This window comes from Mustelus asterias, chromosome 11 (assembly GCF_964213995.1).
Source record: "Mustelus asterias chromosome 11, sMusAst1.hap1.1, whole genome shotgun sequence".
NCBI lineage: Eukaryota > Metazoa > Chordata > Chondrichthyes > Carcharhiniformes > Triakidae > Mustelus > Mustelus asterias.
The window spans coordinates 31,916,756-31,931,965 of record NC_135811.1 but is presented as its reverse complement, the minus strand read 5'-3'; the positions used below and the strand labels follow the sequence as shown (position 1 = coordinate 31,931,965).

The 15,210-nt window shown below is 41.2% G+C and overlaps 1 protein-coding gene across 1 annotated transcript in view; it reads left to right on the top strand.

Annotated features, from left to right (window-relative positions):
* cpxm2 (carboxypeptidase X (M14 family), member 2) overlaps window positions 1-15,210 on the top strand; it is a 182,947-nt gene that overhangs the window by 143,530 nt on the left and 24,207 nt on the right. Inside the window, exon 11 of the mRNA XM_078223391.1 lies at window positions 6,933-7,230. Within this exon, the coding sequence (XP_078079517.1) occupies window positions 6,933-7,230 (298 nt within the window). The remainder of the gene's footprint in view (window positions 1-6,932; window positions 7,231-15,210) is intronic.

Here is a 15,210-nt window from a genome sequence, read left to right as displayed (position 1 = left end):
ATTGGTGGCATAGTGGACAGTGAAGGTTATTTCGGATTGCAACGTGATCTTGATCAATTGGGCCAGTGAGCTGGCGAATGGCAGATGGAGTTTAATTTAGATAAGTGCGAGGTGATGCATTTTGGTAGATTGAACCAGGGCAGAACTTACTCAGTTAATGGTAGAGCGTTGGGGAGAGTTACAGAACAAAGAGATCTCGGGCTACAGGTTCATAGCTCCTTGAAAGTGGAGTCACAGGTGGACAGAGTGGTGAAGAAAGCATTCAGCATGCTTGGTTTCATTGGTCAGAACATTGAATACAGGAGTTGGGACGTCTTGTTGAAGTTGTACAAGATATTGGTGAGGCCACACTTGGAATACTGTGTACAGTTCTGGTCACTCTATTACAGAAAGGATATTATTAAACTAGAAAGAGTGCAGAAGAGATTTACTAGGATGGTACGGGGACTTGATAGTTTGAGAAATAAGGAGAGGCTGGATAGACTGGGACATTTTTCTCTGGAGCACTGGAGGCTGAGGGGTGATCTTATAGAGGTCTATAAAATAATGAGGGGCATAGATAAGGTAGATAGTCAATATCTTTTCCCAAAGATAGGGGAGTCTAAAACTAGAGGGCATAGGTTTAAGGTGAGAGGGGAGAGATACAAAAGGATTCAGAGGGGCAATTTTTTCACACAGAGGGTGGTGAATGTCTGGAACAAGCTGCCAGAGGTAGTAGTAGAGGCGGGTACAATTTTGTCTTTTAAAAAGCGTTTAGATAGTTACATGGGTAAGATGGGTATGGAGGGATATGGACCAAATGGGGGCAATTGGGACCAGCTTAGGGGTTTAAAAAAAAGGGCAGCATGGACAAGTTGGGCTGAAGGGCCTGTTTCCATGCTGTAAACCCCTATGGCTCTATCTCAATAACAAGTGGCAGGCACAAGAATAAAGATAGTGAGTCACAAACCTGGGATTCGGAGTATTAACAGAGAATCCAAATGACTGTATGGCACAATCTGTTACAGGAACTTCAAAATGTGAAACAGCTGGGAGTGGGAGGGAGAATAAGGAGGCGTTTTTGTCCATTCATTAGAATGTAGGCAGATTGCAAGCAGATAGTGTGGCAAAATGGGTCAACCTACCCTCCTTTTGAATGAGCCAATTGTGTTTGCCTGACAAAATCTGGAACTGAATCAGTTTTGAAGAATGGAGGATACAGAAAAATCTTGTTGACTATCAGAAGCTTGAAATGATTGATATTCTTTCCTTTAAAATGTCCATATACAAAAGGGAAGTTTAAGATCAGGTAATACCAACAGCTTTTTTGAGGTACGTGCCCTCAAAAATTATAACGCAAGATAGAATGGGCAATTTGGGATTTGATGTCAAACTGAAGAAAGCAAATAATTGAAGCAAAGTTGTCGCTGCCTCCACACAGGATGTGACATGATGACAGGAAAGCTTTTTGTTTACCTATTTGGATATTCTAAAAGCACTGAGATCGATACGCAGCCAAGAATATTCATTAACAGTGTCAGCCAAATTCTGAACTCGTTTTCCTTAACTCCTCATTAAAGAATCATCTGAGGTTTACTACCAAGTCAGTGCCTGCGAGTTAATGATGCTCAAATTTGGCATGTCGAAACCACTTTGAATTACATTAGCATTTACACCACCAACTTCCCATCAGGATCAACGCAAGTTACTACGTGAATCAAGTGACCCCATCTTGCCAATGATAAAAGAAGGCTGACGAGTCGTGAACTAACAATTATTTATTAACCTTAGCTTCAGTAATCAACACTTAAATACAGAGTTTGCATATTTAGTGGGGGTAATTTGCAAAATAAATAACAAATTACAAAGCACTGTTATGTCATAGTACTCAGCATTAACTGCTTGTGAGATCAGGTTCTGAGGCGGATATAAATTTCTGAGATTAATTCAGGATTAAAACTCCAAAGATAGCTGACAAGTTAGTCAGTCGATTAAACACAGTCTGGTACTTATGCATTGTAGGATAAGGGTGTTCGGGAGAGCAGGGGTTAATGTGGGACTGGAGAACGTAAGACCATAAGATACAGGAGCAGAATTAGGCCATTCAGCCCATCGAGTCTGCTCAGTACCACCCACAGTGGTGTGGAGAGTCACAGGATAGTAAACTGTCTGTGGAGTAGAGCCTGGAAGGAGCCATCATGGAAACAGCATGCACGCATGGCAGTATCTTGGATTTGTCTATAGTTATGGGTTACATCAATAGTTTATATTCAAGCCTCCAGACCTCATCATGAAACACCAAACAACCTTTACCACATTGTTTGTAGTTATTCATATTTAGAGAACTTGTACAACCTCATCCTGATGAGCTCGTGAGCATGAACTGGTGACTTCACTTTTCTTAGGCAGCACAGGGTTAGCCCTCTGAGAGTTCAGAGTGATGGGGAACTCCTGTCTGTTCTGTTCCTCGTCATTCTTGTGTCCTGGGTTCTGTTTTTGCTGACCCTGCTAACTCATTCTGGACTAGCTGGATTATGTCTGGGCCTTGGAAAACTTGGACTTCCTAAGCGATATGCTTAATCACAACATTTGCGACCTTTCCCTTTCTCTATCTAATTTTGCACAACCTTCTACATATTCAGATAAAAAATTCCTACACTTTCTGCTACAAAGACTGCTCAAAGAATTGGAGTGAAAATAGGAATCAAGGACTGAAGACAGAGAACAGAAGGCAGAATGTCAGTGTCAAAAACACTTAGATATCCTTCATTTTCAACGAAGCCTCAATTTTATTGATCAATTTGAGTGACATGTGTCAAAACCCTTCTGTTGGAACCACGATGACCTTCAAGTTAGTGTCAGCAAATCTGGTTTCTCACATTTTGGCTAATAATGGGGGCTAACGCAGATCCAGATGGACAGACACATTTATTTCCCTACTTAAAATCCATTTTTGGGCTAATGGTTCTGATAACTTGACTTATGTCCCTGTTTTCTTTGGATAAGCCTTCACGATTTAATTGATGAAAGCTCTTCCCTCGCACTCAGTCTAACTACCGGCTCTCCTTTAAGAACACATTTAAGGCAATCTTAAGGCATTTTCCCCTCTCAGATTTTGAATTATATTTCATCAATTTTCTTTCCGGTTCAGAACACACTCAGCAGATTGACCTGCAAAGTTGTTTATCAGTCTGAAATGAGTCGATGTTAAGCAAGTTCAGTAGTAAGCTAGCACCGTGTAAATGTAAAACAGAATGGGTCAGTAGGTAAAATCCATGTGAGCGCACATACCAACATCAGTAATGAAATTGTGTTTATAAAATTCGGTTCACTTTCTACATCCTTTTGCTTTTTTTTATTGGCAAGTGAGACAACACATCTGACCTAGGTGCATTCTGCTTAGGAAAATGCAGTGGTTTAACCCAACAGTCATTCATCCTCATATTATTGCAACAAAATAATAAAATGGTAAGAATTACCGAAATAAATCAAATGTTGACTGATAAGTGCCGTTTACTGTTCAGTCATACACCTCTATATTGACTCAAAAGGATAGTCCCCATTTATTGTAAGGTTACTGTGGGAACACCATTGCGCTTGTCACTTTTTCAATATGTGTCTTTAACCAAACCTTGGAGAAATTTCCAGATTGCAGCACTGAATACCTTCCAACAACTTACCCACCACAGATGTGAGACTCACCGGCCTGTAGTTCCCATTTTATAATCCAGCTACCTTTAATAGATCCTCAAGCCGAGTTATTCTTCTCTCATGATATCCCTGCCAGAATGGTAATTAGTGGGTTTTGGACTAAGATAAAAATAGTTTCGAGGTCAATTCAGTTACATAACTTCAGGAGTGACTGGGATCAGGTGGGCTAGCAGAGGACGTCTCTGTATAAGTCAAGTGAACGTTGCTATGAAATCACAGACTAGTCTTTCCAGTATGCTGTCTTCATTGAACTGAATGCAAGATGGCAGCCCACAGGGCGTCCTGCATGGCAGTGGTCACATCACTACAGCAAACCAAATAGAACATGTAGTAATGATTGCATTTCAAAACATCCCCCTTTTCCTCACGAACAAAAGACAAATTTGCACACATTGTCATTTGTAACTGTGAGTTACCCAAGTCAACCACCATACCCCAACTGTTCTCATGCAGCATCAAATTGTTTTGTTATTTTCATCACTCACTGCACATGCATTGCAAACATTATTGTTAAATTGTTCAGTTTTCTTAATGGTATGTGTGTGTGTTATCATTGTCTGATTGTATGGTTGATGTTCCTTCTCCAGAGTGTGTCATTCCTGTGGCATTTGTTATTGCTGTGGTAAGTGTTGCTGCTGTTCCATTTCCATTATTGGGGGCCTGGTGGACCTCTGGGATGTTGGGTGTTCTGTACACTGTACAGCTGATGAGATCCCGTCTTCCTGGTCGGTCACCTACAGGGAACACAAGAATACAACACAAGAACATAAGAAATAGAAGGAGAATGGCACCAAGCCCTTCAAGCCTGCTCCACCATTCAATACACTCATGGCTGATCTATGCTGGCCTCAACTCCTTTTCTGTGCCATTTCCCCATTGCCCTCTATTCCTCAATCTATCAAATATTTATCCACGTCCACTTTAAATACTTCTAATGATCCAGCCTCCACTGCCCTTTGGGGTAGAAAATTCCAGAGATTCACCACCTTCTGTGAGAAGAAATTTCTATCCACCTCAGTTTTAAATGACCAGCCCTTTATCTTGTAGCTATGTCCCTTTGTTTGAGACTCTCCCAGTAGTGAAAATATCTCACCATCTACCCTGTCTAGCTCCATCAGGATCTTATATGTTTGAATAAGGTCATCCCTCACTCCTCCAAACTCCAACGAATACAGACCCAGACTATTTAGTCTCTTGTGATAGGACAACCCTTTCATCCCAACAATTAGCCTAGTGAATCTCCTTTATACTGCCTCCAATGTTATTATATCCTTTTAAAGATAAAGGGACCAAAACTATATGCAGTATTCCAGATGAAGCCTCACCAACACCCTGTATAAATGAAACAAAAGCCGGAATTTCACTGGCATGCCTGCCCTGGAATCGGGGCGGGTGAGGTTTGCAGAACGGAATTCTCCGTTGGCCTCGATTTTACGAGCCTCGCCCAAGTGAGGTCGTAAAATTCTGGCCAAAACCTCCCTATTTTTAAAACTCCAACCCCATTTGCAATAAAGGCCAAAATGCTATTTGCCTTCTTAATTACTTGTTGGACCCGCGTGCTAGCTTTTTGCGGTTCATGCACTAGAACACTTGGGTCCCTCTGTACTTCACTCACCTACAGTCTCTCTCCATTTAGATAATAATCGGCCTTTTGATTCCTCATATCAAAGTGCATAACCTCACATTTCCCTACATGAAACTCCATTTGCCGGGTTTTCGTCCAGTCACCCAATCCAACTATACCCAATAGAGAATCACAATATCCTCATCACAACCTGCCCTTCCACCTATTTTCGTATCATCAGCAAAGTTGGAAACCTTTATCTCCTGTAGAATTGATAGAGCCAGCCTGTTGTTTGGTGTACAGTAATTTGTCAGACTTTGCTGCTGATATCTCTCCAGTGACCATCTGTAAAGGCTTGTTTTGCTTTTTTCTAGCTAAACACTTATGTACAAACAGTTTGGTTTCTTGCAGTTAAAACACTGCTTTCCCCATGCTGGACAATCCATCTTTTCCTTTGTATGATATCCTCCATGGTATTTGCATCCTGCCCTTTGTGTTCCACTATTTCAGTCTGGAATGCCTCTTAGCATAATGCAATTCCAGGTCTGTTCTTCCAGGCATGTCCTCTTGCTGACGTTTTACAACCTCTGCACTTTTTCATATGTTTGTTGCTTTCCTGAGAGTAAGTTGCTCCTCTCACTTGTTCTCATCGTCTGATCTCTGAGGCGTAAGACAATTTTATCTTTAATGAGATCATCTTTTGGTTGCCCAAATTCACAAGCACTGTTACAACAGTCACATACTGATCAATGGACTCTTTTTCACCCAAAGCCCTTATATTGAACATATACAATTCATAAGTTACGTTCCCTTGGGGTTCAAAGAGTACAATCCGACATGTTTCTGTAAAGGTAAAAGGTGGCACCAACAAGTCAAGAGAACCCTGGGTGTCAATGGATATACAGCATTGGATAAGGGCAAAAAGGGAGGCTTATAGTAGATTCAGGGGGCTCCGCTGTTCATGTCTCACCGTGCCTGAGTGAGGAAGGTGAGGCAAGACAGGGGCTTTGGAATTCCAGCGAAACTAAATCACAAGAGTGACAATCTGCTGTTTATTGCCACTCTGAAGAAGTTACAGACCATTGTGAGTCATTGGTAAACTATATAGATATTTTATTTAGTTTATTCACAGATCATCAATGAGGAACAAAGCTTGACAGGCTTACTAGTCTCTCGTCACGTAGCATCCTTGTTTTGAGGGTTGTTCACCATGCCTTATGCTTGATATCACTATAGGTTGAAGTGAGGAGGCAAGCCCTAAGAACTATGGCGGGATTTTCCGGTCACACTCGCCCCAAAGCTGGAAATTCCCGGCCGAGGTCAATGGACCTTTGCATGTTCCGCCACCGCCTCCCCCCCCACCCCGTCCCCCGCTCCCCCACCGCCTGCTCCGATTCCCATAGCAGGCGGGGTGGGAGAATTCCACCCTGTGCACTTCAGCCAGTACAGGGCTGTTATTCTGTACAATAGTCGAGCCATCCAGCAAACTGAGTGAACCCATTTTACTTTTGTGAGGGTTGCGGGGAGCTTTGATGATGCTTGAACTTCTCTAAGTCCGTGGAGTATGAGTGAGAATATATAGTCTGGATATCAGGAGTCAGTAAGAGCTGCACATCTATTACTTCCTTAGTTCCAAATATTGAACCTCATTTTGATTGAAAACAATTGATTTTTACAGGTAGCTGCTGAGACACGAGCAGTGATTGCCTGGATGGAAAAATTTCCATTTGTTTTGGGTGGAAACATACATGGAGGAGAATTGGTTGTGACATATCCATTCGACATGACACGGTTTAGCACAAAAGTCCACGAGTACTCTGCCACGCCAGATGATCATGTTTTCCGGTGGCTGGCATTCTCTTACGCGTCCACTCACCGACTCATGACGGATGCAAATAGAAGAGTGTGCCACACTGATGATTTTGCTAAAGAAGATGGAACTATAAATGGGGCATCATGGCACACAGTGGCAGGAAGTAAGTGTGAAACGTGCGCATGAACGTAACGAGCAAAGATATAAGGGTTAACAAATGTCCCCCAGCTGCTTGCTTTTCTAATTCAGAAATACCTCGGCCCGTGTGAAACCACTTCTCCGTTTCTGTCGGATACTGATTATGAGTAGTATTGTGTAAATTTCATCCGTGTCAAATGATCCTTTCTGTTATTTTAACAGGAGAGTTACTCAGCTTATTTTAAATGGGTTACTGTCTCCAGTAAAGCAACAGAGGAAAGGAATCTCAGCACATTAAAAGGCTGGGTGAAATACTCCTTGAACTATGATAAATTACTTTAACTGTGTCATTGTGGCTATGAGTTTGGAAAGAATGAAAAAAAGGTTAAAATAATTGGTGCCCCTTTTTTATGTGATCCCCAGCTCTTTTGCCCCGGCTTATGAAATTCTCTTCCTCAACCCCTTTTTGCCTTGCTTTCCTTCCGCTTGCCTTGAAAGAATGTAGAAACCTACTCATTCCCAAATTCTTCAATTCTCCCTCATCAACTGTTCCTTCCTTCTTCCACTTCTTTCTTCCTAAAGACTTCTGGGCCGGAATTCTCCCATCCTGCCCGCCACTGGAATTTTAGCGGGCAGGTTGAGGACAATGTGAAACCCCATTTGACAGTCGGGTGGGAATTTCTGACTTTCAGATCAGCGCAGCCAGAGAATTCTGCCCCTGATGTTTTCCTTTATACAAAGAATATTTACATAAAAATTGCGGTTGTACACAGATAATATCACTTCTTTGAGGTGTACATAAATGAGTGTTGAGTATTATTGCAATGATACCATTGAAGATTATATCTGTAATTAATGGTCCTCATATGGACCTTTTCTTTTGATTGATATATTGCCTCTATTAATTATTAGCTCCTGTGCTTCTCAGAGCTGGAAAAAAATCATTAATTTTGCCTCACTATGAAACTGTTTATGTCTGCACACATCTTGTGGGCAGTGAAATGTAGGGAAATGACAACAAACTATTAAGGACCTGTATCAAACTAAACCCAAGGGTTTAAATATTTATTTTAGCTGATGGGAAAGAAGAATCACTAAGTACTTGATGCAGTACAAAGAAGCATTTGTAAGTGAACCTATGAAGGTTCACAGACAATATAGCCAACATGATAATTAAATACATCTGATCGTAGGATTTCTGATTATGACCTTCGTGAATATAACAAGAGGATCTGCTACTATAACCAGTAAGTAATAAATTATTTCCCTCAGGCTATTAATAACAATAGTATAGGAAATTAAAATATTCAGCACAGAAGTGGAATGTTAGCGAAGTTTCATAGCAAACAAATCTTAGAACAAAATACCTATTATTGTTCATTTCACATACTTCCAATTTGAAATGGAATAGCACTTTAAAAGGAGCTGAGATTGTCAACGTCATATGGTTGTAATTCCAGGATAAATGGGGGTGGCAATCCGCAATGCTTGATTCCCACCCCATTATTTTTGGCAGAAAGTGGAAATGTCCACCTGTCAATGGACTGGTGTATTTAATTGAGATGGGAATGGTTTTGTGGCATCTTGTAACAACCCATTTCCCTTGCTACAGTTACATTTTCCAAAGCCAAAACCTTGAATCACTATAAATCAACCCAGCTACAAGATGGATTGTTAGTTGCTGACACTCAGGTTGTTGTGTGGGTTGTTTGGACTGTTCAGGTCTGACACTTTGCACATACTCCAGCAGTTTCCAGATTCTCAAGATTATTGTGCTGTACGACAAGTTGTCATCTCGAGAGCACAATTACATCCTGGAACAGGTTGCCTAAAGTGTCGGTGCTGAAGGCCTGATTCTGACATGCCTCTTGTGGGGGTCTGCATACTTGGGTGGTGGTGAGTGTGCAATCCCATTCAACATCCCTCAAGCAATTGTCTTTCTGGTTATTCCAGAGGAATGCTCCTTGTCCATCAACTTTCTAATGGTAAGAGAGAGGCCAATAAGAATACTCATCCTGCCAATGAGGACATAAAAATTACAGTGAAATAGTATTCAAAACTGCACACATTATTCTAAATGTGACCTCACTATAGGATTTGCACAAAGCTAGGTTAAATACTTTTTACTTGTAATGGGATAACCTACAAGTAGATTCGAATAATCAATTCAAAATCAGAAGATGCTGGAAAATCTCAGCAGGTCTGACAGCATCTGTGGAGAGAGAATAGAGCTAACATTTTGAGTTTGGGTGACCCTTCGTTAGAGCAAATAATTGATTGTCTTATTGATAACATTGGGTGTCAATCTTCGATGAATAGTAAATAATTATACTCCTGTCTTTTTATTTGGACACTCGGTGGGTACGCACTCCTGTTTTCTCTTTCAAATTGCACCACCTGAGATATGTCCATATTAAAATAAACCCAATTTAATGCCTTCCTGCAATGTATCTGCCCCAAGCGGGTGGGATTTGATGCAGATCCTGACAAATGTGGACCTGGTGCCTTGGATTCTGGGATTGGTGGAGGGTTGGGGGGGGGTAAAGGAGGTGAAGTTTGTACCCATGTGCCCCTCTGCCACTGGCAAGCATGGGCTGTGGGGGGAAGGGTTTGACCTCGGGACCCTATTTCGGAATCATCTTGTGATGATGGTGGTGGGCGTGTGGCCTCTGGCTGGAGGGTCAAAGATTGGGTCACCCTCATGTCTGCAAGGTGTGGAGGGGGTTGACCCGTTCTTTTAGAAGTTGGGGGGAGAATGCCCTTTGTATTGTGGCATTAGGAATGCACCTCTTGTCATTAAACATGATCTTTGTGAAGCTGGGCTGGCCGGCGTGTTTTACATACTTTTACATATCAAAGGTGGCTAAATTCCACCTGACAGGCACTATCAGTGGTAGTGAGAAACACTCCGGTTTTCCCCTGAGCAGGAGCATTTAGAAAACAAAATGGGAAAATTGTAGACACTATTTCTGTTGGTTAGGAAGTCTAGAACTTAGGGAACATTCTAAAATTCAGAGCAAAATCTTATTAACAGTGAAATTATAAAGTCTTCTACCCATACAGGCTGGTAAATATTTGGAAGTCTTTGCTACCAACGGCAATTGATGCTAGGTCAATTCTTAATTTGAGGTCTGAAATTGATATATTCATGTTAATTACAAATATTAAGGTGGAGTTATGCTGTGGATTATCTTTGATCTCATTGCAGACTTGAAGGCTTGTGTTAATGTTAATGGCTTCCTCCGGTCCCTATGTTTCGTAGCCTATTTGTTACTGATTCACACATCTTTTTGAGGTTACCTTATCAGTTAGACTGCGAATTATCGGCAAATATTATCATGTTACAAAATATTCTCCTTCAAATCATTTGAGCTGTGCATTACAAAGTCTATAGGACTCTTTTAATTACTGACGTACACACAGCTTTTTTCAGTTTATTATCACCTTCTGCTATTAAGCTCATGCCTAATCGAGCAATAATTTTTCATTAATTCCATAAGTATTACCCTCATTTAAATGCTTCACATTTAGATCATAATCAAGTGCCCGTCTACTAACATAGTTGCCAATCTCAAGAGTTCAATAGATTTTATGAGGCATGGTTTATTGCTTTTGCAATACTGACTACTTCTTCTGGCCTTTGTGGTCTTTAAACCTGCACTGAGCTCTTTCAACAGGCATTGGTAATATTGCTGTTGAGTATTTTTCAGACAATGGAACAAGTTGAGTGGCCTAAAATTTCCAGGTTCCTGTTTCTCTTCTATCTGAGCATTGGATTAGGTTCACTCTTTCCCATTCACTTATTTAAAGTTTTTAAAGTTTATTTATTAATGTCACAAGTAGGCTTACATTAACACTGCAATGAAGTCACTGTGAAAATCCCCTAGTCGCCACACTCCGGCGCCTGTTCAGGTACACTGAGGGAGAATTGAAGTCCCATTATCTGATTCTGCTGCAATAAAACAGTAGAACCACTGCAAAATATTCAATTAAATATCTGAAATGCAAGCAAACAACCAGCACACCCTTAACTTCTCAAAGAAATAATGAAGGAGATAGGTTAGACTCAAGAAAATCAATAGATATGGGTGGCGCAATGATTAGCACTGCTACCTCACAGCGTCAGGGACACATTCGATTCCCGGCTTGGGTCACTGTCTGTGCGGAGTCTGCAAGTTCTCCCCGTGTCTGCGTGGGTTTCTTCCGGGTGCTCCGGTTTCCTCCCGCAGTCCGAAAGACGTGCTGGCTAGGTGGATTGGCCAGGCTGTAACTACAACTGTTTATGAAAGGTGGGAGACGTCGCAGCAAAAATAGCAACAACACATCTGTTTTCTGTCAGTGGAAGTTAGAAAATAATATTCAAAGCTCGCTGCTACCCAATCGACTGGGAATTCTAACTGTATGCAAAAAACAGATAATGACAGATGCCATCAAACTTGTGTTATTAAAGCTAAGATTATTGATTTGAAGTAATTTACATTAACATTAAACCCAACCATAATGCACATGCATTTTACAGCTGAGATCTTGCAACAGTTCTTAAGAATAAAAAGGAAGTAATTTGTGTCGCTATAATAAATGACATCTGGCAACTAATTATGAAAAAAGGTTAATTTGGATTCTAAACATTACACAGCAAAACATTTCCCAACAGCAAACTATCATTAGTTGCATTTCAGAACACGGAACAGTGATCACATTGATCTTGGGTATTAAATCAAAATGTTAGTGAATCGACAGCCCAGGTTAGTTTATTCCCATTCACTTTCTAGTGGCCATCTCATGAATGTAGGCTGCAGGCACACAACCTGAACCAGCCCATGCACTTAAAAGGGACTCATGAAGATTGGAAACCCAGGAACGGAGTCAGGAATCCTGGAATTTGGACCAACTTATGATTTTTAAAAGGTGAGTCCATGAAAATCCTGAGTCCATGAAAATCCAATCCTGTGGGTGGGATTTTCCGGCCGCACTCGCCTCAAAGCCAGAAAATCCTGCCCGAGATCAACAGACCATTGCATGGTCCGTGTCCCACCCGTTACAATTCCCGTGGCAGGCGTGACGGGAAAATTCCGCCCTATGTCTTTAAATCTCATCTTGTCTCACATAAACTCTCTGTGGATAACCATTTCAACTTCTTCACTGTGTCCCCATCTGATTTCATTCCATCACACTGCTCTCACTTGGTCCCCACTCCCATCTGTCCCAGAATAATCTCTGCATTTCTTTAATGGTATCTTCTCTCTTCCCTAAGGATGAAATAGAAGAAAAAGTAGAAGATGTGAGCCAGGATTCTCCCAAAACAAAACTAAGTGCTCAACGGGCAGGAAGATGGTAGAATTTCCCACCCGTTCTTTGGGCGTACTTACCTGAATGAATCTCCTATAGTCTGTGCATCACAGAGTGTCTTAGAGGGATTCATGCTGGAAAATGGTGGGGGCCTCATCCTGCTTGAGGGGCTGGCAGCATAGTGCTGAGTAGGCCACTGCGCATGCGCCGATCTGTCAGTGTGTCAGTGCACGTATGCACTGCCCCTCATCCCCCCCCACCGCCAATCATCGGCCTCCCAATCACTAGCCTCCTGTTTATCCCCGAACCCCCACCCTGATCGCTGGTCTCCAGACACACCCCCGCGTCCCGGCTTTCCTGACCCCCCCCCCACTTCCCCACAATCGCTGGCCTACCAGATCTCCCCCAGGCCAATCCAGTCTGAGCATCCAAACCTGGCTACCAAAAATAATGATGTGCTAATCGCTTCATCCGGACTGTATCAGGATTTCTTTCATGTAGTTGTTCAAGAACTCTTCCACACAGACTACGAGGAATGATCACTCAGACACTCCACAATTGACATTCACCTTGGACGGTCAACTCAAGCTTTCTTGACACATGTCGTTTCAAATCAAGGTGCAGATGATGCATTCCAGCTGTCCTTTTTTTCAATACCATTTCCATCACCTTCCCCATCACAGGAACATTTCTGGTATGTTTCTGAACTTGAGAACCTGTCACAGACAAATGATCTACTCGTGAGAAATATTAGCAAAATTAGTTGGTGCCATCCACTCAATAGGTAAATAATAAGCGTGATAATGCATAATATTAACATGGCACTCTGATTGATGCTATTTTATATCGTAAGAATGTGCAGATAAGATCAGTGACCATCTTTGCAATCGGCTAGCAGCTAATGAAGGTGTGACTTTCTATGGCCCAGAAATAGTAAAGGGTCGATGATCAGTCAATAATGTGAAATGACGACCATATAAATAACGATGAAGCCTTTATATGACAAAAGTTATGCTCAATGCTTCATTTTCTAGTTCAGCGTTGTTAGATTCAGCACTAATCAGAGTACACAAAGCAAAAGCTGCTGGTCGTTCTTCTCCCAAAGGCATAACATGTAAAATGACTGCCCCTACTCAATAAGATGAAACATCACAAGCAAGTAGTAGTGGGAGCTTCAGGTTAAAATGAACCAATACTTCAGACATCTGCAACGCATCTTTGACAACCTGGTATGCTTTCTCACATTCTTTTGTCCAGTCCCATGACTGTTTCACACATAATAAATTATGCAATGGCTTCAATAATGTAGCTAAATTAGGAACAAGTCTGTCATAATAACTTAATAATCCTTGAAAGGACCACAAATGCATCACATTCATTGAATGTGGCGCTTCAAAATTAATGTCCATCATTTTAGTTGCTTTGTGTTGGCCTTTAATATCAATAGCATGACCCAAATACTGGACTGATGTCTGGAAAAAAATCATACTTTTCATTCTTGATACACAGACCATGATACACAGACCATGTGAAGACCATGTGAAGACATTCCAATGTTGTTTCTAAATTATTCAAGTGCTTGTGTTCACTAGACCATGTACTTAGAATATCATCCAGGTAACATTGTACACTAGAGAGATCACTTAAAATCTGATCCATCGATCTTTGGAATAGGACTGGTACAGATGATATTCCAAAAGGCGTTCTTTTATAACAAGAAAGAACTTTACGAGTAACAATGGTTATGATTCAGCGACTCCATTCATCAGTAAATATGCTTTTAAAAGATCAATCTTGCTAAATTTCCGCACCTGATAACCCAGAAAACAAATCTTCAATTAAAAGAAATGGATATTGATCAGTACACAACACTGGATTTATAGTTGTCTTAAAATCACTACAAATACAAACTGAACCATCTGGTTTCATGACAGGTGCGATGGGGGTAGCCCAGTCACTAATTGTAATCGGTTCTAACACAACAAGTTGTACTAATTCTTCTTCGACTTGGGATGGATTGCATATGACACTGCTCTTGCTTTGAGACTTGTGATTGATGACTAGGCTTTATCTTGAGTTTCCCTTGAACCCCTTCATTGAGCCAAGTATGTCTTTAAATACACTCTTGTATTTATCCGGAAGGTGCTGAAGTTCTGTTTCGGTATCAACCAATTTGTTGACAGCACTGTCGTTAAGCTTTGTCTGCTTTAATCATGACCTCCCAAACAAAGGTGGAAAATTACCATAGACCACATGAAGAGGAAACTCCATTTTTTTTCCACTCAACTCTATATTGAGCATGATGTAACCATGTATGTCCTTAAAATTACATCAGTTGGTTTTAAAGGGAGATGCTTCAGCTTTTGTTGGTATGTAGTCTTAGGAATTAAAGATACAAAAGCACCAGTATCAACCTCACTCTTAATGTGTTGTCTACTTAACTTTGAAATCACCCAGAATCTGCAACCCATCCTGTACGGATAAGATGTTCAGTTGGAGCTCTTCATCCTATTTCTGGACATTCTCTTTTTCACAGTCATAATTCTTTTCTTCCATGTTGTAAATTCTTTTTGTAGAATGCAACTTGTTCTTCTTCTTGAAGGTACCCAGATTCTTCTTCTGAATACTCTTCTCAGGGGAAGCTGGACTAGCCCAACAAGCTTTTGCAATGTGACTCATTTTGCCACAATTCTTGCATTGACTTTCCTTGCGCCAG